General features: G+C 39.0%; 1 protein-coding gene across 2 annotated transcripts; it reads right to left on the reverse strand.

Moving 5' to 3' along the window:
* On the reverse strand, nucleotides 1-25,461 carry fam83ha (family with sequence similarity 83 member Ha). 2 transcript variants are annotated; one of them, XM_055227260.1, is made up of 5 exons: nucleotides 25,218-25,461; nucleotides 8,048-8,499; nucleotides 6,779-6,943; nucleotides 5,935-6,059; nucleotides 1-5,423 (listed from the first exon to the last, which is right to left on the reverse strand). In XM_055227260.1, exons 1-5 carry the CDS (start codon nucleotides 25,309-25,311, stop codon nucleotides 20-22), a joined length of 6,240 nt encoding a protein of 2,079 aa, XP_055083235.1. In that variant the 5' UTR covers nucleotides 25,312-25,461; the 3' UTR covers nucleotides 1-19. The 2 variants fall into 2 exon arrangements, with proteins under 2 accessions (XP_055083235.1, XP_033835628.1); XM_033979737.2 differs by lacking the exon at nucleotides 25,218-25,461 and adding an exon at nucleotides 12,197-12,442.

Genomic DNA, 25,461 nt, shown 5'->3' on the forward strand with positions numbered 1-25,461 from the left:
CTATTTCATTTAACTATCATCATACTTCAAATCTGCTGTACACTTTCCTATCCTTCCTCATTGTTTGAATCCTCTCCAGAAGTTTATCTCGCTCCTGGCTTGTCTTTTGTTGCCCCATAGATGACCTTAAATCATTTTTGCATTTTCCATTTTTATCAGCTTCATCTTCCTTTTCCTCATCAGTCACCGGAGCTTCTTTGGCAGGATTTGACTCATTTCGGGTTTGACTATTCGCAGATATTTGCTCTAATAATATTTTTGTATCATCTCTTAGATTACTGCTTGAGATGACATTAGCGGTGGAAGAAAGGTAGCGTGACTTTTGTTGTTGTTTTGGCTGAGCTGTAGGGGGCGCTGTTTCAATCACTTTTGCTGAATCAGATGTACTAGTGTTTTCCTTAGTATTATCATTGGCATCTTTACTCTTCTGTTCATTTTCACCACCAGCCGATTTAGACATTTCTTTATTGACAGATGGAGTTTCCTTGTCTGAATTTGCATTTATAGTCATTTCTGAGGTAGTTGAACTTGTTGTGGATTGGTTAGTTTTACTTGTACTACTCAAAATCTCTGTTTTCGATTCAATTTTCTCATCTTTTGGAGCAGTCTCATTCTTATTGTCTTGTTTATTATCATTATTAGTCATTTCAGCAGGTTTACAAGTTTCTGGCTCTTTTACTTGACAGATTGTTGGACAAGTTGGTGACTGGTTAACATCATTTGTATTACTTGGTGTAACAGTTTTTGAATCAACTTTTTCCAATACTATATTTTCTTCAGCTGTAGATGGCTCTTTAGTTATAATTTCAGTAGTTTTCTCTACAGTTTTAGCCTCCTGTGTTGTTGTACTATCTTGGGGTTCCACTTTATTTTCATTACTTGCAGCTTGTTTAGCTTCAGATGCCTCTAAGTTTTGACCAATCCCCTCTATTTTACTTTCCAAACTAGTTTCAATAGTAGAATCAGATTTAAATTCAGAAGTTGTATCTGCTATTTTGACCTTCTCTGTAACTTTTGAGGTGACCATATTTGCGTTGGTCTCCGCTGATGCATTGCTCGGTTCCACTTGAAAACGGCTATAAACCTTTTTAGTGTTGGTTTCAAGTTTTAAACTCTCAGAAGTAACATTGCTAACTGGATTAGTTCTTGACTGGTTAGTTGAACAAGTTTCATCTTCAATTTCTATCACAGATATTTTGGGATCTAAACTTTTATCATCTATTCTAGATTCTTTGCTTGCCTCCAGAGACTTAGATGTATCTTTAACTGTAATTTCTGCAGGTTTCTCCTCCATTTTTGTCTCTTCCTTCTCTTCCGAAGTACCAGGAGATACTACAATATCCTTGTTCAATCCTGCATTTGTTTCTGATTGGCTAGTTAGATCCTGAGTTTTTACTTCTGTTGAAATAGACTCCTTGCTAGTCTCACTTTGAATATTAGATACATCTTTTGTGCTACTTTCTGTACTCATTTCTGAAGCTTTGTCTGCCATTTTGGTTTCATCAACTTTGCTTGTTGCTACACTAGTTGAAGATTCCACAGCTGCAATTTGTGTAGTACCTTCTACTTGTTTTTCTGACTTGGCACTATCAGCCATCTTTTCATTTTCACTAGATTTAGAAATGTCCTGAGATGCTTGCTTTTGACTGATATTTTCGCTGCCATCTTTCACCTCTTGTGCTGTTGCTGCTTTCCTCTTTGGAGCCTCTATAACTGTTTCTGCTATAGACGCATTATCCTCAAAAGTATCATCCATATCAACTGTAGCTGGCATTGGCGACATGCTTATCTCTGAATTTGGTGTTTCAAAATCTGACAGATCAGACACACTTGACTCCAATTGGCTAGTTTTGAACAAATTTTGGGGGTCATTTTTGTCTGGTGAAAGAAAGTCCGAATCTTCTGAAGATATAAACTCAATAGCTGTGGCAAATGATACAGGACTTGATGTATTTGAATGGGACTCAAGCAGAGCGACCTCCTCAAAGGTAGGATATTTCTGTTTAGATTCATCTACAGTAGCTGAGGTTTCTTGCACTGTTTTATCTGATGGGAAAGTACTACTAGACGTTGTAACAGTGTCTTCACTAGATTTAGCAGGAGATACTTTTTCCGATGTTGACAATGATTCACCTGGCTTTTCTATAATTTTGACAACCTCATTTGGGCCGGTCACTTTGGTATTTTGATCTTCAATATTTGATTTTTCTTCCATTTTTTGTTGTGGCTGTAGTTCACCTTTTAGCACTGTAGCTTGCAATTTATCAGACTTTTGAGCGCTGTCAGCTTGTTCAACACTAGAGTTTTCCTTTCCACTCTCTATTGGTTGTTTTTGCTCTGTTTTTGAATTGTCTTGCATTAATCGCTCGAACGGTGACATACTTCGTTTGCTATCTTTTATTCCAGTGCCACTAAATTTGACCAATGCCTCCTTTATTGGTTCTTTATTTGACAATTCTGTTTTCCATTTTGCCGCTGAAGTAACATCTGTAGTGTCCTTTTTAATTTGAGTAGATCTCGTTGAAGATTTTTCAACAGATTCCTCATTGATTGGTGACTGTATTGATGTGAGTGATTTCTCAATAGCTCCCTCTTTAGACTCAGATTCTAATTTAATTGATTCACCTTTATTTAGTTGCTTTTGATTTTCTGCAATTACTGGCAACACTGTTGTGCTTTCTGTGACAACGGATGTAACAGAGTTTGATGGACTAGCCTCTTTAGCATCTTTGGTATTTTCAGTGCTACTTGAATCAGTTTTTTCTAACATTTCCTGCTTATTTTCCAAAATTGTCTGGGCACTTTGCTTAGTTGCAGTTTTGTCATCAATTTCAGACTTAGCCTTTCCTTGACTTTTAGATGCATCACTTGCCACATCACTACCTTCCTCTGTTGCTTCTTCAATTTGAATAACAGTTGAAATACTCTTTTGTTTATCTCCAAATGGCTTTAGAAACTCCCTTCTTTGTATAGTCGGGGACCATAACCTAGACTTAGGTGTTGCTTCTTTGTTAGCTTCCTGTGAAAGTGATTGTTCAGAGATTCTCGCTGATGGCAAAGAGGAGAATAAATCCAATCCAAATGTTTTTGCAAAATCTGGAACTGAAGTACTATTTTTCAACTGTGGATCTTTTGAGGTAGTATCAGTAGTATTAGTAGGTGGTTGCTTTTCCTCAGTAACTTGATCAGCATTAGCCGTTTTGCTAGCTACATTAGCTTCTTTAGCCTGGTCTTGTTTTTCAGCAGGTTTTGTGGCATCTATTTCTTTTGAAGCTTCCTTTTCTTGGGTTAGTTTTTCTGTGGATTCAGGTTTACACGCTTGGCTTTGTTTTAACTCAGTCTTTTCTAAATCAGTTGCAATTTTAGTTTCTATTTTATCACAGCTTTGCATTGGCTCTTTTTTAATTCCGCTATCAACATTTTCAATTTTACTGCTCATGTCCAACATTTTTGCATCAATTTTCTTGCTATCCTCTTTAGTCGTTTCACTACTTGATCCCACTACTTCTTCCTGCATCTTTCCCTCCTTCTTCAGTTCTTCTTTCTTTTCTTTGGTCACATTTTTTTGCTTTAATTTCACCTCCTCTGCTGCTTTTTCTGCTTTACGTTTTGCTGCTAACTCTTTGAAGAACAAAAATCTCTGGTCAGGGTCATTCATATCTAAAAACAGCTCACTTAGCAGAGATGAAGGAGGTTGTTGTATCGGTTGAGGAGGTGGCTGCTCAATTTTGGGCGATGCTGCACTTTCTACTGCATCGACCTTTGGGGCTAACTGTGGGGACTGAGCTACCTCTTTTGTCTTTGCTAATTCCTGACTTTCTGGGAGGTTTTCTGATTTACTTTCTGAATCTTTCTCAGCTTGTTTACCAGAGTCATCTTCAGTTTTAGCATTATCAGATGATTTGATGTAACTCCTCCACTCAAACGGCTCTCTCGCCCCTGGTCTCCGACTAACAAATGCCAATTTAGTCTGGTCCGCCTCTGTCTTAGCTTTATCCTCATCTTGGTCACTATTATCTTGAGTGCTTTGATCCAGCGACCTAAAAATCAGAGACGATCTTAACCTTGAGCCCCTCTGCATTGCGGCATTGTACTTCCCACGAAAAGAATCATCTCGTCTTAGCACGGATGCAATAGGCTCCCTTATTTCAACCTCTTCTTGCTTTTCCCCATCAGTCGTTGACGAAGATTCAGATGGAGTTGGCGTAGGTGCTTTAAGTTCTTGGACTATTGGGGGAACAATTATTTGTGGAATTTCATCTGGAAATCTTTTGGGTAAATCTTTTGGAGTTGTTTTAGCAAAAGCTGGCATTTGACTTGCTCTTGGTAATGCTGGAACCTTGAATTCTCTAACGTTAGGGATTTTCGGGACAGCTAACTCTATAGCTTGTGGTGGTGGGGGTGTTGGTTGTTGCATAGGGTGAGGCATGTCGTCAAATGGGTCTACAACTTGACCGTGTCCCATTGGTAAACCCTCTGGCTCTCCTGAACTATCATATGCGCTAAGATAGGAGCTAATTCTCCAATTTCTTAACCCTCTTTTCACAGTGGGGTCTTTGCGATCACTTGAATGGTCTTGCATAAACCTCTTCTCTGTTGTATTAGAAGGAGTAGGTGATGTTTGACAAGCATACGGCTGACCAATATGTCTACGAGGGTGCGTTGTAGCATAAGGCAAATCTGGACTTGGAATCAGCTTATCAGAACTTTGTTCCATTTCAACATTTCTAGCTGATGATAAATAGTTTAATACAGGATCAAAGTTTTCATGTGGGTCTATTTCCCTTGGGTATCCTGGTTCGGGATAGGGCTCTTCTTGTTGAAAATCCTGATTCCAAAATTTATCCATTGACCCATAACTACCATAGTCTGGGTCATGTCCTGGGTGGAGGTGTTGTTGCCCTCTGTAAAATGGCCGACCAGGTGGCTCAACTTCAGGTAATCCTGGTTGTGGTTGTTGATATGGGAGGTTATATCTACCTGGTCCACCCTCTGCAAAACCATGTCTTTTATGGGCTAGAGCCTCCATCATTCTTGGAGGACCTTGATCAAATGGGGGCTCGAGTCTAGTTTGGACGGACTGGGGTGACGGATAGCGATTGTACATATCCATAGGTCCTTGAAAAGTGTCATGTCTTTTAAGCGGCCCCATTCTCCAGTCCATATTTTCCTCATAAGGTGGTCTATTCCACTCCTCTGGCTGTCCTGGATCCATTGTGCGGTATTTCCTTGGGTCTCTTAGCATGGGGCGGTCTCCAGGACAGGGGCGACTAGGTAAAACGGTCATATCCTCCATGCGTTTGAGGTCCAAAGGTTCAGACTGAGCAAATAGGATCCTGAATTCCTCATCGAATGTTGACACCATTTGTCCCAGAAAAAGATGAGCCATGCAGCGGTGGAGCTTCTCATAGGACCACATGAAACTGGAGAGAGGAGACTAGTTAGAAATACCATTGAATAAAAGCACCTTTTTTTTTTTTATCCCCCCCCCAAAAAAAAATAAAATCTATAATCAATAAAATCAAAAATTGTGATAACTGAATATGAAAAATTAAAAATGTTATTATTTTTTGTCACCTAATTCTGATACCTTGTTTTAAAGTATTATTTTATTCCAAAGCAATTACAAATTCACAACAAATCTATTTATTATCATTCAGTTAATTTAAATAATTAATATCCATTGTAACATTTCCCACATGTTTTTTTATTTTTTTATTTTATTTGAGAGTAAAATATTTTAAGGATTTACAAACAGATTTTAGGGGAAATTTTGTTACTAAAGATTATGTTGATCTGTTCATTATGCTTTTAATCATTTCTAAACAAGAATAGCTATAGGGAAATTATATAATACTATGCTATTTTTTAATCTAATTATCTGTATTTTTTTGGTAAAACTACACATTTGATATTTTTTGTATATTTTCTCACCTGTAGTTTCCACTGAGCACAGCCCTGCAGTCTGTGAGAATGAAACGGTCCAACATTTGCCCTTTGAAGGACTTCCCAGTGCGACAATGATACCTGATCCCTGTGACCGTCCTCACACGCAAAAACTAAAAGAGAAAAACACAAAATGATCATTTAACCTGAAAGTGTTGTGATTTGAATAGCATTTAGTTGATGTTACACTAGATGGCAGTATTAGCCCACAGACTTGGAGCTCAAATTACAGAAAATGGCTGGAAACTTTGTCAAACACAAAGGCTAAGTACATGTGCAGGGCCATATGACCTGTAGTAAGTGTGCAGCTGGTACATGATACACAGATTTAAATACAGAGAGCAAATAAAGCAGATATGACACAATATAGTTTGAATGTAACAACTACACTTAAATCCCTCTAGAAAGAATACAGCACCAAGAAACTCGTAGACCCAAGAGTTTAAAATAATCCAAAATAACTATTCAGTATGATTTGAATACGATTATACTGTATCTATTGATTAGTATTGTATTGCATAGATTGTAGGTATTAAAAGTTGGAACCAACTCTTAAAATTAACACGTTTACACAATTGGGTCAAATATGTATGTTTGTAAACTTAATCTGTGTTTCAACTAAAAAAACTCAGTCCCATATGTATGAATTTTATTTCTGGAGTACTCTGCACACCTGACTAGGGGAGGCAGACTTATAAGAAATCTCATGCACACTTTGTCACTCTTCATTTTCTTTGAACAAGGTTTTGGGGATTTTCTTACAAAAATTTTGAGAAACACACATTTTATCTAAATGTGTTCAGCGCTAAATGCAGTCAGTTTAACCCCTCACCTGTATGGCCTGCAGGTTAACCCTACAGTTGTTGACCATGTTAATGAAGTACTGCACATTGGCCTCGTCCAGGAGCAGGTACACAGCCACGTTCCTCGTGGTGGCGTTCAGGATGTCTGCGAAAATGTCCACATCTGTAAACATGTCCATCACCACGGCGATCACCTGCAAACAAGCAATATGAAAATGAACAGCAAGTCAAAGGGTGTGTTGAATCCTATTCCACTAAGAATATCTTTGTTTAATTTCTGAGAATAGTCTTCAAGTGCATAGCATGCCTGAAAGATTAATCACAATTTAAAATCTCCCTATTTGCAAATCACAAAGGTTGTTATTTTAAGGAAATGAAAACTCTTTTGCAGAGAATACAGAAACTATACAAACTCCATGGTTTTTACATGTTTTGAAGAAACTCACTTCCCTTTGACATTTTTGTTTTGGTCTTGATTTAAAAAAATCCCAGGTCTCCAGGGTTTTCTATAATTTTTTCCTGTTTTCCAGTTGTATTCTCTTCTTGTCAATGTCAAGCTATACGAGAAGTGATAATTGTTTGAAGGAAATGCATACAATAGTTGAAATGAAGTGGCTAAAATATGAATTCCTCAAAAATACCTTCAAAAAGTATATTTACTTTTACTACTAATAATAATGGCTTACACTTGTAAGCCTCTCAAAGCGCTACACTATAGTCATTATTCATTCATTTCCACACTTGGTGATGGTAAACTACTATTGTAGCCACAGCTGCCCTGGGGCAGACTGACAGAAGCGAGGCTGACAATCTGCACCATCGGCCCCTCCGACCACCACCTATCATTCACGCACACACCACTTTCATACTAGGCAATGTGCGTGAAGTGTCTTGCCTAAGGACACAATGACAGAACTTGGTCCAAGCGGGACTCAGTCCTCCGACCTTCAGGTTGGGGGACCGACACTCTAACCTCTGAGCCACTGTCGCCCTTTTAACTCAACTCTCCACAGATCTTGGCCTGGTGGCATTAACTACCTGTCCCCATGGAGATAGATGTTTAATGCCATACAGTGGAACATATCAGGTAAAATAATATCTCCAGGTGGCTTGTCTTATACAGCTGCAATGCTACATTTTAAATAATTATTTGTGCCAGCCCCAAGCTTGGAAGAGGATTACATCAGGAAAGTCAATGCAAAATCAATATGTGTAGAACAGAAGTCTATATTTGATAGAGATGATTAAAAACAAAGAGCAAATACTACAGGCCATTAAATTTGTAGGTTAAAACTCACCATTTGAGCATTCTTTATGAGTCTCCTTGCCTGCTCCTTTATACTGGGCATGTCTGGAGCCGCTGGGTTCACTAACGTCGTCACCTCCGTCGGACCAATGAAGTGATGAATCTGAGGCCATCCCAGATCCAGTCCGGGTGCATCCAAATCTGAATGCATGGGCCAATATGTATCTGAAGACCCATCTCCTGTTGTGTCTAAGTACCTATGCTCAGGATGGGTGCTCTGCTTGGGTATCTGAACACAGTTTTGGATGTAATCAATCTCAGAGGGTGCAAGAAAATCCACAACATCAACAAACTGGAGGAATTTGTAGTATCCTTCTACGTCCTCCTCTATCAAAGCATCTATAGCCATGCGGTACTCCTCTCTGTAGTGGGGCGGCAGGTAGTTTAGGTCGTGGGGGTTGTCTCCTGCATCGGAGCACTGTGATCGCCGAGCCATTGCCACCTCTGACAGAAGAGAGAAGAAAGTAAAATGTCAAGTGTATTTCAATGTTACGGAGTTATTACTATTACTACTGCTACAACTACTACTAATTCTGTGACAATTACTACTATTATTTTTCTGATGCAGTACACTACTTTTCACAACTTCTACATGGACCAGTTGCTTTTTTATATTATTATACAACATATACACCACAGAGCTAGGCAACATGGCAACAAAAAAATCAAGATTTTTACTGCATATTGATACATTTTAAATTAGATTTTATTCGAAACTACAAAAAACATAAACAAGACAGACTTTTGATACTGGCCATTTAAAAAAAAGTTGTCAAATTTCTTCCTACAAAATCTGAAATTTGCTCCAAACGACATACTTTTTCTGACAGAGGATTGGCTGTAAACCTCTAGATGAAAAATATATATGACTGAATATTGCATTTAAATAAGTTAATGGAAGAGCCTTAGTTCACACTACTCTTCATAACTTTTACATGGGCCTGTTTTATTGTACAGCTAACAACACACACCAGATATATGTCAAATTATTTTACAGTTTTTTGCACATTGTTCATTCACTCCTCATTCACTCTTAATAGCAGAAGTGTGCCTGGTGTGCCCACGATAATACACAGGCAAGGTATTTGAAGTGTCTTGCTCAAGGATACTAAAAGCAATACGCATTTCGTGTTACTGGGATTCAACCGTCAATTTTAGGATTAGTGAATAAATGTTTTTCCCAAATGAGCCACTGCAAGCCCACATTCCAGACCAAGCTACTACTCTGCCTTGTTGATAAAACCTTCTCTATCATATACTTCAGGATTGCCATAATAAGATACAGTAATTTGTAGAACTACTATCAGTGTTTATATCTATAACAGTTGAGAAAAATCACAGCGTTAAGTATCACAGTGCGAAATACTGAAGAGGTGTGGAGAGCTGTGTTCATCCAGTGTAATATAATTACAATTTCTTCTCATAACATTGTAAAATACGCTAACAATAACCACAGAAAATATTCAAGGATTCTTTTACCACAAGTTAGGATAAATAAATAAACAAAAACACCAAACATTTAAAAATAAGTAATTACCATTTTAAAAAGTAAATAAATAAATAAAAAAAAAGAAAAGAAAATAGTTTTTGAATTTAATCATCCAAGAAATGTCCTTTCTGAAGGCTGACTGGTTAAAGTAATTTTTAAAAACATTTTGTTTGTAACCTAATTTGAAGCCATGTCAAATGTTCGTAAGTGTTCCATTAACAAATATTTAAAGTTTTATTTATTTCATTACAAAGATTTAGTCCTTGGTCTCTCATGTGTTTGTACAAGGCTGCAGGAAAAAAGAAGACCCCATATTTAAAGGACTGAATGATAATGTCAGTGCTAGACCATTGTTCAAATTACAGTATATTTAACTGGTACATTCAACCAATAAATGTAAATAGCTGTTTACACCTATATCACATGTAGCAGCAAGCTAATAAACTTCTGGTCGTATTTGTGCAATTTGAATCCTTTGACAAAACAGCAAGCTTGATCATTTGTTAATCCAGGGTGACATAAGAGATATCTAGAGAGATTAAATGACTGAATAAACACAAATCCAGTCCTTCAAATCATTATTCAATACCTTTTATCCTGTACTGTTGAACAATGGCTGTCAGACTGAACCAGATGGGAAGAGGTAGTTACTCAACAGACAAAGATAAGACAGAAGATTGAGGTGGGATCCGAAGCCCATAAATTTGACAGGCTGCCTTCAGGCTGTGCCATAAAAAATGCTTTTCTCTAAGAGCTTCACTCAATTTAAGGACAATTTTACAATACATTCTTTTAAATGTGATAAGTAAAAGTGCGTCATTTGAAACTCTGGGACGAACTAATCTGCGGCTGTTCATGTTCAGACTAACCTTTGCAACTATGTCTTTCAAAAGAAATTGCGCAACAAAATCAAAACATTTCTTAATTTTATTAATGCTCCACTGAGCCACATTCTCTACCTGTGTTTTTCAGCTTTCTGACACCAAGGACACAGGCTACACTTTGTTTACTTAGGGATTTGCGTACTCTCACTTTACATACAGTTTACATCTTTGTCTAAATAAATATTTGAAGTACAACTACGGTTGAAAGAAGCAGTCACATAGTATTGTTACTGCAAAATAAAACAGTACTAAAAAGTATTACTTGATTGAATAACAACTGAATCACATCTCCATGTAGACAAGCAGGTGGCAGACCCCTCCACCAGAAAAGTTATAGAGTACATCTTTAGAAGAAACTAAACCTAGATCAAACCAAGGCTACATTAAGATCTATTTTTTATATTTTTTTAAATTTTATTTCAATATGAATATTACATTGCCGCTACTACTATTACTATCTGTTTTATAATTCCACAGCTTCTGCAAATACTACTGTTTCTGCTATTTTTATTTCTACATAATGACACATAGGTCAACTGTATATGTATTTTTCATCTTTCTTGGAGCCTACATACTAATACATGTTGGTGTTATTTTTATTGCCTCACAAAATGGTGTTAACTGTCACTACAATAATATCATTGAAGATGTCCACACTGTATCAGGTCTATGAGACTCTAAACATAAAGCTGCAAATCAAATCAAGAAGATAAAATGGGTTAACTGATAAGTTGACTGACAACCTCTATGGAATATTACCTCAAATAGAAACTTGGTGAATTGTCTTCCGCTATTCTCTGGTAAAATGATATAACTAAGAGCTGTCAGTATATGTCCCTATAGTACAGTGGATTATTTAACATATAATTCTTGGAGATATACACTGAATTCAGAGTCCAAGAAACAACAATGCAGGAAAAAAAGTTGGCAGCACAAGGAAGACTTAATAGAAGGTATTTATTCAGATGACAAGCCAACATGTCTCAACGTAAAACCAGCAATAATGACACCTTTGGGCCTTTTTAATAAATTCAGTTGTATAGTTTTGGGTACCTTGATTTGTACTGGAAAAATCTAGACTACATCCTACTGTGTCTTTAAAAAATGTTAAGGTGTAATAGTAATAAGTGCTACAAATACATAATATAAGAAAATGTGAATTTCTTTGTTACAGAACATAACTTTTCCAGACCCAGAGCCACCCAAAGTGTTCTACACATCTACACATCTCCTGCTTATGTCACCTCAAACCTTGACCCCTGATCTCCCTGTGTGCCATATCATCGTTGTAAACAGCTGGACATTAGCCCCATTACAACAGTAAATACTTTTATATTGACCTATTTACACTGGCATTTTGCTTCACGAAGTGCACTTTTTCGGGGTAATGAATGAGGAATCCGCTGCAGGGTGTGGCTCCGCCCTCTGGCCAAAATGCTCTTTTGCAAGTTCACGTAAAGTCACGCTCAACTCTCACATATGTTAAAAAACACCAAAAGTGTGAAAACACCGTTCCTAATAAAATACTTGCTCAACCAGGTGTTAAGTAAAGCCATATTGCGCTTTAAACTCAAGAATGACGCTCAGTTTTGCCCAAAATCCAAGTCATTTTCAAGTGTTTTGCGCTGTTTTCCCTCGGACCATATGCCATATCTTTACGCACGGTTACGCAGGGACTACACACTAAAAACAACACCCATAACAGAACAAATAAGCGACTCAGATGGCTAAAGTTTATTCATTTGGCTAAGTTAGACTCTCAACTCACCGCGTTGCTCTTCCCTCGTCACGCTGGTCTTAGTTATGCGTCGATCCCGTCATTTGTGCGCATTATATCCTCGCCCCGTAGTGGAATCATCCAAACATGTACGTGCCCGAGAGAAGGGACTCTGAAGTGTATAGTTTTACGGTTACATCGCTATTTCTCTTTGCAAGCGCCTAGCTAAACCAGTTTGCTGTCACGCTTAAGGCATGTTGTTGGCAAAAATGTTTGAGAGAAAGAGAAGAGAGAGAGACGGAGTTTGCAGACTGAAAACTCGCCCCGCCTCGTGTCAAATCACTACTGCTGCTTTGGGACAGAGGCTCAACTATGAACGCTTATCTTGTAGCGTACACAACTGACAATTACCAGCCAGTTTGGACCATAAAAACGGTATAATTCAACTTCAAATCAATTATAGTAGGTGCAGAAATCTAGAGCTTTGTCCTTAGGTAATAAAGCCTCTCATTATCTAGTTATTAAGCAATTATGCGCAATTAAATTATTAAATAGTATTATCTATATAAGCTGTTTTTGTTTAACTGAAGCACATAAACAGTTGTAGCCGGTTATCAAATGAGAGGCTTGTTAAAGGTGCACTACGTAACTTTCCTGCTTGTCTCCATGAAGATACAGCCTTGTGTTGTCTTGTGCCTGTAATGTTCCTCAGTATTGTCACTAAAATGATCTCTATGGAGGCCAGGCTACGGTTCAGATCTGTGGAGAAGTGATGGTTTTTTAAGATAGGCCATTTCTGAGCACTAAAACATCCATAAAGAAATAAATATAAGTTTAATGCCGTACCGTGGAGTATTTCATGGAAACAAGCAAATTGCAGAACCACAACACAAACGTTACATAGCACATTTTAAAATCCTTACTCAGCATCTCCATTTGATCTTTTAAACTATATTTGGTGTGATTTTGTTTATACAATTTTAATCCCTGCATAACAATGAAGACTCAACATCCAAATTTACTAGAAGCATGATTTACTAAACTGGTTACACAAGCAGAGTCACAGATGGTGGACCAGGGCTTAATAACTGTAATTACATTTATCATGTTGTAATGGTTGAGGTGTAATAAACAACTGTGGCAAAGATGTGGACTGTCTCAGTGGGATTTGGTGCATTTGTGGTTATGTTATTGTTGTTGTTGTTGTTATGTATCCAAACAAATCCAAAGCCTATATTACAGCCTCAATCCATAATGAAATACATTAAGAACTGTTGTTGTTTATATTTTATCTCCACTACAAAGAAAGAATTCACAAACATATATTACAATATTTTTGGGGGGATAAACAAAAGTCCGGTGCACATGGCACCAGGACACTCTAGGTCGGAGGTCGATGATCGACTTTGTTGTCGTGTCATCTGACCTCCGACCGCGTGTCTTGGACACTCGGGTGAAGAGAGGGGCTGAGCTGTCAACTGATCACCACTTGGTGGTGAGTTGGATCCGCTGGCGGAGGAGGAAGCCGGACAGACCTGGCAGACCCAAGCGCATTGTGAGGGTCTGCTGGGAACGTCTGGCGGAGCCCTCTGTCAGGGGGGTCTTCAACTCCCACCTCCGGGAGAGCTTCTCCCTGATTCCGGGGGAGGTTGGAGACATGGACTCCGAGTGGGCCATGTTCTCCACCTCTATTGTCGATGCGGCTGCTCGTAGCTGTGGTCGTAAGGTCTGTGGTGCTTGTCGCGGCGGCAATCCCCGAACCCGGTGGTGGACACCGGAAGTAAGGGATGCCGTCAAGCTGAAGAAGGAGTCCTATCGAGCCTGGTTGGCTCGTGGGACTCCTGAGGCAGCTGATGAGTACCGGCGGGCCAAGCGTGCCGCGGCTCGGGCAGTCACAGAGGCAAAAACTCGGGGTTGGGAGGAGTTCGGAGAGGCCATGGAGAAGGACTATCGGACGGCCTCAAAGAGATTCTGGCAAACCGTCCGACGCCTCAGGAGGGGGAAGCAGTGCTTCACCAACACTGTATACAGTGCGGGTGGAGAGCTGCTGACCTCGACTGGGGATGTTGTCGGGCGGTGGAAGGAATACTTTGAGGATCTCCTCAATCCCACTGTCACGTCTTCCGAGGAGGAAGCAGAAACTCCATCACCCTGGCTGAAGTCACTGAGGTGGTTGGCAAGCTCCTCGGTAGCAAGGCTCCGGGGGTGGACGAGATCCGTCCTGAGTACCTCAAGTCTCTGGATGTTGTGGGGCTGTCTTGGCTGACACGTCTCTGCAACATCGCGTGGCGGTCGGGGACAGTACCTGTGGAATGGCAGACCGGGGTGGTGGTCCCTCTGTATAAGAAGGGGGACCGGAGGGTGTGTTCCAATTACAGGGGAATCACACTCCTCAGCCTTCCCGGTAAGGTCTATTCCAGGGTACTGGAGAGGAGAATCCGACCGATAGTCGAACCTCGGATTCAGGAGGAGCAGTGTGGTTTTCGTCCTGGTCGTGGAACACTGGACCAGCTCTATACTCTTCATCGGGTCCTCGAGGGCTCATGGGAGTATGCCCAACCAGTCCACATGTGTTTTGTGGATCTGGAGAAGGCATTCGACCGTGTCCCTCGTGGTGTCCTTTGGGGGGTGCTCTGGGAGTATGGGGTCCGGGGCTCTTTGCTAAGGGCTGTCCGGTCCCTGTATGACCGGAGCAGGAGCTGTGTTCGCATTGCCGGCAGTAAGTCAGACCTGTTCCCGGTGCATGTTGGACTCCGCCAGGGCTGCCCTTTGTCACCGGTTCTGTTCATTATATTTATGGACAGAATTTCTAGGCGCAGCCAGGGGCCGGAGGGGGCCTGGTTTGGGAACCACAGGATTTCATCTCTGCTGTTTGCGGATGATGTTGTCCTGATGGCTTCTTCGAGCCAGGACCTGCAGCAGGCACTGGGGCGGTTTGCAGCCGAGTGTGAAGCGGCTGGGATGAGAATCAGCTCCTCCGAATCCGAGGCCATGGTTCTCGACCGGAAAAAGGTGGTTTGCTCTCTCCGGGTGGGTGGTGAGTCTCTGCCCCAAGTGGAGGAGTTCAAGTATCTCGGGGTCTTGTTCACGAGTGAGGGAAGGATGGAGTGGGAGATTGACAGGCGGATCGGTGCAGCGTCTGCAGTGATGCGGTCGCTGTATCGGTCCGTTGTGGTAAAGAAGGAGCTGAGCCGGAAGGCGAAGCTCTCGATTTACCGGTCAATCTACGTTCCTACCCTCACCTATGGTCATGAGCTCTGGGTAATGACCGAAAGGACAAGATCGCGGATACAAGCGGCTGAAATGGGTTTTCTCCGCAGAGTGGCCGGGCGCACCCTTAGGGATAGGGTGAGGAGCTCGGTCACACGGGAGGAGCTCGGAGTAGAGCCGCTGCTCCTACACGTTGAGAGGAACCAGTTGAGGTGGCTCGGGCATCTGCTCAGGATGCCTCCTGGACGCCTCCCTAGGGAGGTGTTCTGGGCATGTCCCACCGGGAGGAGGCCCCGGGGAAGACCCAGGACACGCTGGAGGGACTGTGTCTCTCGGCTGGCCTGGGAACGCCTTGGGGTCCCACCGGAGGAGCTGGAGGACGTGTCCGGGGTAAGGGAAGTCTGGGAGTCCCTGCTTAGACTGCTGCCCCCGCGACCCGGCTCCGGATAAGCGGAAGAAAATGGATGGATAAACAAAAGTAATTTTGATGATAATGCATACTGTGACTGTTTGGCACCTAATCAGCATCAATCTAACCAACAAATGAACACAGGCAAAGTTACCCAAAGACTAAAAGAAGATTATACAGAAAAAAAAACAAAAAAACACCATAAATAAGCATTTATTTATTTACAGATCACCTTTCACAAATAAGATAAGTGGTTTACAAAGTGCAAAGAGCAAACCTTAAAACATTTGATCAGTAAATATTTTAGCATGGTATTTTGTGTACAAAATATGTAAAATAATATTAATTCAGCAGCCACAGCTGCCCCGGGGTAGACTGACAGAAGCAAGGCTGCCAGTCTTGCTTTCACCCCTTCTGGCCACCAATCACACCACTTTCATACTAAGCAATGAAGTGTTTTGCCTAAGAAAACAACAACAGAATGTAGTCTGAGTGCAGGGTGAACCTCTGACCTTTGTCTTGGTGGATGTAGCATCTTAAAGTGTGAAAGTGACTATATTGCAAAGTATGGATGTTAATCAGTGGTATTTATTGTTTTCGTATCGGGTCTAACATAATACACTGGACTTCTAGCTACTGTGGTAATATTGATCTTTGAGAGCTTAGATTTTTTACAATGTCTGACCATCACTAAGTCTGTGAAAAGCCTTCAGTTTAGATGGGAACCTAAAAACCTTTCTAATACTTCTCTTTGTTTCAGTCCAAGGATTTCCAAGTTGAAATGACACTGACTGCCCTGTGTGTCACATGTTGGCATTAACCAGTTGATAAACCTGACTAATACAAAAGCAATATGTCTCACTTTTTACAGCTTTGCTCTCTGTGTAAAACTCATAAAACATGTTCATAAACCGTACCTGTCTCCAGCTCTCAGTCGAACTCAGGTTTCTGGAATTGGACTAAAATGAAGAGGCAGATAAGAAGAGCTGTGATTTTTGTGTTTTCTCAAACCTTGAATGGAGCTGAAACATTTACTTAGCAAGTCATGTTGCTCTGGGACCTAAAATAGCCCAGGAAATGATGCAACAGAAGCTGACAAAGTGCACTAAGACAATCCCGTATTGTTCACTCAAGCACCACCCAATACACACAGAGGAGCAGTCAGTGGAGAAACATCTACATTAATGTTGCTACACTTCATACCAGAGCCCGATCACCGCAGAGACATTTAACCCTTGATAAACAAAGTACTAGTGTTTCAATGGTTCATTTGAATAAGATACTTTACATAGCACAGAACCCTCCTTTCTCAAACTACAGTATAAGTATCCAGGATATAGACATAGTGATAAGTTTGTTTGTATTTATGTATCTAACAGGTCTATGCATGCTAAAAACAAGTACATGTATAAATACTAAAAACAAGTACACCTAATATGCAGGATTGTGGTCAAAGCCAATTTCCATCCTTAGTCTTTTAACTTTTATTTGAATGAGACACGAGTCATATTTGTGCATATTGAAGTAAGTAAGCAGTTATAATAGTAGGAAATAAAGTTTTTGTTGTTTTTGAAGGGGACACGTGATGGTGGTGGTTTCAGTGGTTCCTAGGCAACCTGTAAACACACTAAAACAACAGTGATGCAATGTCTGCGAAGGTGACTAGAAATGAGCAAGTTATATAATCATGTACTGATTCAATACGTGATTCATAAGTATGCCTCATTTCACAATCAGCGGTGTAGTAACAGGTAGTACATTCTAGATACTAGCCTTTGTTTTTCATAAAAGGCCAAAATGGAGAGTTATAGAGTGATTTGTTTTTAATTAAAAATGCATCATGTGTTTTTTCGTGTCAGGCTTATCTCTGTGAAAATGTTTTGCCTTACTTGGATTGTTTCACAGTATGGCTTTAAATGTATATGTCTTCTATTTATTCAAGGTGTTTCTAGGGTGGGAAATAAAAAAACAAAAAAACACACACACATTCAAACATTCAGTCTCCATGGCGATAGATTAGTTTAATGCTATTTTGAGGAATATTCTTGACAAAGCAATGACACCACCATGGAGACAAGCAGGTGGCAAACCCTCCATCAGAAAAGTAAATCATGAAAGTGAATCAGTCATTTTTACAGATAACATATTAATATAAATCAATAACATGTTGCCATGGTTTCACACACTGGGCAATGTGGGTTTTACTTTCACATCCTTCTCAAATCAGAAGTGAGATTTTGACCAAGTTTGTTTGTACAGTTCAAACAATGGTCAGAGGTGCCACAATGTCCTGATTGTAGTTAACTACAACAAACAAGAACAGATTACACTTTTACATATAACACATACAAACTGGGACTGAACAAAGACTAAACCAGGATTAAACCAGAACTAGAAATAAACCCAGCCAAGTAAACGCACCCTAAGACTGCTGTTGAAAGTCAGTAATATAGATAAAACCTTAAAAAACAAGTCTTAACCTATAGTTTAAATTTCATAGTTTTTTCGACGTGCTCTAAGCATATAACTCCCTCATCTACGGCTAAGGCTACTTTGGTGTCGTATCCATGATTTTCTTCTTAATAAACAAAAGATTTGAAAGCCTCAAATCAGGGTGGTGTTTTGAGAGCTTACATGCCCACACAGGCAGAAAAAATATTATAATTATCCACTTTATATAATTGTTAAACTCCTATGAATGGACAGTATGTTTGTCACACAGAAAAAAAAACGTTAAGTTGTTGCCACCACCAGCTTGTCTCCATGAAAATATTACTGGTTTGCTAGAATGTTCCATGGTATGGTATTATTTATCTAGCATTTATTTTCTGACAGGTGGTTTTATAGCTCAAAAACACCTTGTAAAGCAGACGTTCTTACAGGGACTGAGCACGCCTCTCCACAGATTTGACCTGTATCTTGGCCTGCTTCTCGTCATGGAGAAAGTTTAATGCTATACCTTGGAACATAGGTAAAGTGATAATATTTCCATGGAGTCAAGCAGGTCGCAGGCTCTTCACCAGAAAAGTTACATAGTGCATCTTTTAAATGTTGAAAAAGTATTTGGTTAAACAGTACAATATTTAATTTATGTAATTGCTAAGCATGCAACTGGACTTTGTTAAAGCAATTTTCCATCTTGCTCCCTGTAAAAAATATAGTATTCTGCTATTATGATCTGGTGGACAAAAATGTGTGACTTATACACCTTAGTTTCAGTAGTAAAACATAGATCTAGACAGTAAAATATGTACTTAAATGCAGTAATAAATGTTGGTAGTGAATTAGTTGCTGCCATGTTTCTGATGAAGGGATGTGTCCAGACATATGTTACAGGTAATATGATCAGCCCCATAGGAAGACTTTTTTGGCATTGGAAACATTGATTTGATGGACAGGCCATTAAAACATAGACACTACCTCCTGGGAACTTTAAACTTTGTCATTTGAGGATGACATTTGAGGATCCTGGCCTAATTATGAATTAGTTTGCTCATGGGGATAGGAAATATGCCAAAAAAATATATATCATAACTTTTACAGCCTAGATTCTAATTTTTAAAGTCCAAATTTCAGTATGAGTGGTTAAATTCCATGTCACTCATTCAACAACAGGAGCCACATTGCTCTGCCCCATTTGCTCTTAATATGACAAAAGTTTTAAAATGCATTATTAAAACATTTTATATTTGAACAATCACTAGAAGTTTGGGGACATTTGAGGTGACCGTTTCATATAGAGCAGTTTTCCTACTGGAAAGTTGTTATTATATATTATATATTATATTATATGTTATACTTATACCAGTTGGTGAGCAGACAATCAATGCTAATTCCCAACATATGCAATTCAGATAATAATCTGTTCATCTCCCAGGAACCATGGTCAGAATAAACCCGTATCTTTAAATAGCCTGCTGTTACATAGTGCTGTTGGAATGGGAGTTTATATTTTGTCAAACAATGATGAAATGCTCAAATACCAGGTCCAAAATTCCACTGCAGTCTTCAGCTCCTCTGATACTATAAAAGGGCTCCTGAACAGTCTTTGCCTATAAAGTCAAGTTTATATTTTGTCACGCTCTCCTCAGTGCACTAGACGTGAGGAAACATGACGTGAGTTGGGTGGGGAGTAATTTTGCTTGAGTATTCTAACAGTCTATTTAAGGCTACTTAATTTTCCATACAGGAGAAAACCCATTGCAATTAGTGCACACTGTTACACTGAGTCAGTAGTAGCAGTTACAAAACTGTATTGTATTTTGAAATAACTGTAAGTGAGGAAGTTATGAAGATTTCTGTAGTCTAGACATTCAAAGTTTATAATTTGACACATTATCCACTTATTTCTCAGTCAGAAACCTCCTTGATCTCCTCAAGTGTCTTGCTCATTTAAACAACTGCCGTATGTATTGTCAGTTGCCAAACCAAACAGTCAACTTCCTGGTTAGTGGGGAACTGATCTAATCTCTGCTTCTTTGCATTATTTGTAGTATTAGTGACAGTACTAGTAGATATAGATCAGAATTCTTACACGCTTTAACTGAATTCATAAATTTTACGTATAACTTTTAGCTTTATGTTTGTTGAATACTTTTAAGTCTACCAATAAATAGGATTTGTGGTCATAGTAGCCTACTTTAATTACATTTTTTCTCTCTTTTAAAAAAATGATATAGCATGAATTGGCCACTGTACAAACTATTTATGTCCCAGCATTCAATGCAGGTTCCTGTCAGGAAGGTGAGCTCATGTTTGGAGAGAGGAACAGCGGAAATCGGAAAGTGATGAAGCAAGGACAATAGAAATGCATCTCATCACCATAACGTTTCACTAGGGTTAGGGTTAAGGCCCTTTAGAACATGCAGCATTGACTCAGTGCATTTAAATAACCAATGATCACAGAGAGGGCTTCCTAATATGGTTTCAGAGGTAAGTGCTTAGCTCTGTACTTGTACTTAACAAGAACATGGCACATTCCTCTGCAGGCTGTATGCAAAAACATAGTGTGTCTCTTAGCAATATACTTAAAAGTGTCTGGGCCGTATTTACAATAACACAACTTTGTCAGATAAGTAAAGTCATGTCCCTTCAGAGATTAGCTGGCTAGTAGTGATAAAGCACACTATTAGAGATCAGGATTGTCAACTAATCAATACTAAGCCTAGCTTGATACTAGATACTGAAAAAAAACAAACTGGACCTTTCATGAATAGGTGGTATTGATCTTTACCAAAATTAGTATAAAACATATTTTAGGTAACAAACCGTTATTTTGTGATTTTGTGATGAAAATATCTTTAAATGTCTTTAAATCATCATTGAGGTATTGAAATTGTAGTTAAATGGCAACATTAATTACAATTGTAGTATTAGTAGTAGTTTTAGTAGTAAGAGTGTGTTGAGACAGTGACTGTGACTACTGGACTGGAACAGACTGGACTGCTCTATGTATAATGCTATCATCATGTCTTGAGGGTTCATGTCTCTGGGTCCTAGTAGTAGTAGTAGTAGTAGTAGTAGTAGTAGTAGTAGTAGTAGTAGTAGTAGTAGTAGTAGTAGTAGTAGTCGTAGTAGTCATAGTAGTAGTAGTAGTAGTCGTAGTAGTAGTAGTGAGTGCCTGCAGCTTAGTCTGTGAGTGGTACAGATGAGATGTGTGAATGTGCCCCAGGTCTGTGTTACTGCACTGCTGTAGAAACATGTTGTGATTGACAGTGGCTGTAGATACGCATAATTCTTACAGCATTCAGTGACTCATATTTTACATGTAATCTGAATACATTTGACTGGATTTCATTAACATAGAATCTTTCCCAAGGGTCTGTGAAACCTCGATCTTTTAACTGTAGGTAAAAGCTTTGGATGAAACACTGTGGTACTGACATTCACTTAGGCCCTATGTTAGGCTACTGTGACTGCGTATATACCAGCACATGCCACATAAAAATTGGGAATAAACTAGGAAAGTAACCTGGACTAGACCAGAACTAAACCAGGGTAGAACAGGGTGAAACTAAGAGCTTAAACTAGGACCAAAGAAAGTGAATGCATCCTTAGCCTTACAAATGTCACGATCAAAACAATCAATCAGCTAATTAATACATTTCATACTATTATCAACTGTGTACTAGAAGAAATACAAAAGTAGATTGTCAGTGCTATAATGTGCACTTCTCTGATGCTGCTATTGCTATTGTCTAGAGACAGTGACAACGTTTACATGCACACCATAAACCTGATAATTATCTTATTTCTGGAGTTCCAGTGAACTAGGGCGCGCCACCAGGTGCTTCTGATGATCATATTTCTTTTGTGCAGGTAAACACATAAGGAAAGACAGATCGAATTATTGTGTTATCTGATTGTTCTAAGTATCTGGCTATGTATGTGGACCCACATACAAAAAAAATCATACATCTTACATCAGCCATTAGGTCTACGTCTCTTTTATGCTTTTATTACATAAGGGAGCTATTTAGCCATAGTTCAATGTAGTAGAAGAAGATCTCAGATAAGATAGAATAAAATAGAAACTGTACTAGCATTACAAGACTTTAAGATGGACAAATTACATCATTCAATTTTCAGTTTGTTATTTATTATATAATATTAAGGACTAAAATGTTATATTCATGACCATTTCATAAGCGAAATTAAGTCATTTCAATTCAGCCTCTGCTCCAAAAAGGTAAACATAAAGGTATTGTGCTTTTTTATATGACCATGTATGTCACAATAACTTAACCTCTGCAAGTTTGATTTCATAACACTGGCCACGTACTAGAGGGGTGGTAATGTATTGGAATGAAAGATTTCACTTTTGTTTTATTATGTGTCTGTAATCGTGAATAATTGTTAAATCGCAATGTTTCTTCTCACAATAATAGTAACATTAAAACTGAATATTGTGACATCCCTATAATACTTACATCTTATGACTTATTCACTTTGGTACTTTTCACTTTTGGGGATTTCATACATCACATCGTCAAATAAATTCTATGTCTTAAAAATGAGACTTTGTAGTTCCTTGCAGTAAAATAAAAAGACAAATGTACTACATGTTTAACAATACGTGTCCTCCTTCAGCTTATTGTTTGCTTGCTCCCTGCCTCCACCTGCAAGCTAACAGGACATGCAAACACTTGGTCAATGTTACTGTATAGAATTCTGCTCTCTGTATCTCTCCAGGACAATGCCTTGGTCCCAAGCCAAAACTGGATACTGAAGTGCGACAGTCAGCTTAGAGAATAAAGCCCTAGGTGAGTGACGAATACACAACCAATTCGACTCCACCCTGTTTTCTGTAGGTTATCACATTTCTGTTGACTCTGTTTCAGCGACTCAAATGTAAATTTACAAAGACTATTGTTCACACACGTGTCATAGTTGGACCTGTTTGGTAAATATCCATCAATGTTCAACCTGCTTCTGTGGAGGTAACCAGGTTCATCTAGTATTATGTAAAACTGCCTTTTATTTTGCTTTTAAATGTGAATTAACGTTATAACGCTTTTATACATCACCAAAAATATCAGTGTGGTTGTGTTTTAATCCATAAATCTTTTCAAGGTTTGCTAGGTTTGGCCAATTTGGATGGTGTTATACAGTATGTAATTAATTTAAATGATTACAGCACTAACTGCCATCTGCCAAAATTGTCCTTTATGCTTGTAGCTATTGCCTTTAGACTCATCTAAACTGCTCAACACTTTAAGTGTATCAAGGCCAAGGTGTCTAAGGTGAGTCCACATTGGAGCTAATTTGGAGCTAATTTGGAGCTAAAGTGCAACCTTGTACAGCAAGACGGTTACCCACAATATTTATGAGTTCACAAACTCACAAGAATTCATCTTGCCATGCTCCCTCTGTAATCGGGTGGACAGACCAATCACAGAGCAGCATTGAGATTTGTGTGGAAACCAAAGGCAAATTGCCCAAAACAAACCAAAAAAAGCATGGCGACGCCATGTTTGTTTTTAAAAATGTGTAGGAGGTGAGCACTTTATGCATTTGTGGACAGGAAAGATCCCTGAGCTTTTCTCTCAACTGGATGTAACAAAAGTTTGACTTTTCTGCTTGTTTCACTGTTGTGACGCTTCTACCAGTCAGATTCAAATATTAATCATTGTGTTCTGTGTTTTCTGATCACTTTCAGTGAGAGCCATCCCAGATTGATAATGTGTAGAACTCAGAGTTGCACAAATATCAATCTGGTGTGGGTCAGGTTAGCTAAAGTGAGACTAATACCTCCAACTTTAGAACTAAATTGGGCTCAAACCAGGACCAACCATGACAAATGTGAACACAGCCTTAAAGGAGTATAAAGTGTGAATGCACCATACTTCTATATTTATTAAATAATCATTTTAGTAACAACAGTATTATTGCACTGTCCTTTTATTTTATAGAGGCTGTTTGTCCTACCTTCTTCGTTGCCAGCTTCCATATATGAACTTTCAATCCAAATGATGTTATCCCTCAGATTTTGTTTATATCTGTTCAAACTGCAAATTTACAAAGAATGGAAAAACAGAACTCTGGAGCCTCTTTCTGTAAACATCCATAAATGTCATTGTAAAACTTTCCAGACCATGAACTTCCCATTTATAGCATCTATAATTAACACAGGACTAAACTAGGATGCATCCAGGTCTGAATTAAAGAACTAAACCAGATCTAAACCACATGCATTTACAACTAAAGCACCACCTGAAAATTACTGACGTATATTTTCAATTAACTCATTAATCACATCAGGTTTAAACATGATCTAATTCAGGACTAATCCAGACCAAACCCAGGAATCAAATGGGTATGACTTCACCAAGACAACACCAAGAATAAACAAAGATCAACTTGGACTGAACCAGGACTGAACCACATAAAACCAATAATTACAAGAAATGCACCTCTTAAAAATATTACAATTTTCCCATTGTAACAAGAATAAAGGTTTTCTCTTTCTCAGTGCATTCAGAACCAATCTCAGACTAAACCTGGCCTACACCAGGTCTAAACATGATTCTATCCAGACTAATCCAGGCCAAACCCAGGTCTCCAATGGGTATGTCATAACACAGACAACACCAAGATAGAAACAAGGTTTAACTTTACACTGAACCAGGAGTAAACCGCATAAAACCAATATTAACAGCATATACATGGGTTTCAGCCAAATGATTACTTCCTGATCTGGAGGATTTTATGAGGACCACTCCCCATTCAAAAGACATAATATTTAAATTTCAATCCTTATGCCTGAAACTCATAAATACACGTCTAAAAATATTAAAATTACCCCATTGTCACAAAAATATAGATGTTCTTTTCTCATTCAGAACAAGTCTCAAACTAAACCAAGATTTAACCAGGTATGAAACCCATTAAAACTGGATAGTTAATATTTAGGTAACTATTGTTAATCTCTGTATATAAACTTCATGGTCCTACCGGCTTCTGCTCCTGTGTTGTCTTCCTCCTCCTCCCATAAACTCAACTTTTCCTCGGGTACAGGGTCCTGCTCCTCGCCGCATGTCTCCTCCATGGCTTACAGACGTAAATCCCAGTGTTGTCAGGACACAAACATCATAATATCCTGTGAATCTGCTCCTAAAGCACAAGCACAAAACAATGGGGACTTCCTTAGCTGAGAGCGAGACAGCAAGAGAAGGGAGGAGTGGGCTGAGTACAGGGA

Source organism: Periophthalmus magnuspinnatus, chromosome 15 (genome assembly GCF_009829125.3).
Source record: "Periophthalmus magnuspinnatus isolate fPerMag1 chromosome 15, fPerMag1.2.pri, whole genome shotgun sequence".
Lineage (NCBI taxonomy): Eukaryota > Metazoa > Chordata > Actinopteri > Gobiiformes > Gobiidae > Periophthalmus > Periophthalmus magnuspinnatus.

Bases quoted from the DNA above. Each gene is read 5' to 3' on its own strand.
- fam83ha (XM_055227260.1), bottom strand. From the start codon at position 25,311: ATGGAGGAGACATGCGGCGAGGAGCAGGACCCTGTACCCGAGGAAAAG. The intron at 6,060-6,778 runs GTGAGGGGTTAA...TTTCTCTTTTAG, and splicing joins TTAACCTGCAGGCCATACAG to TTTTTGCGTGTGAGGACGGT. The intron at 5,424-5,934 runs GTGAGAAAATAT...TCCTCTCTCCAG, and splicing joins GTGCTCAGTGGAAACTACAG to TTTCATGTGGTCCTATGAGA.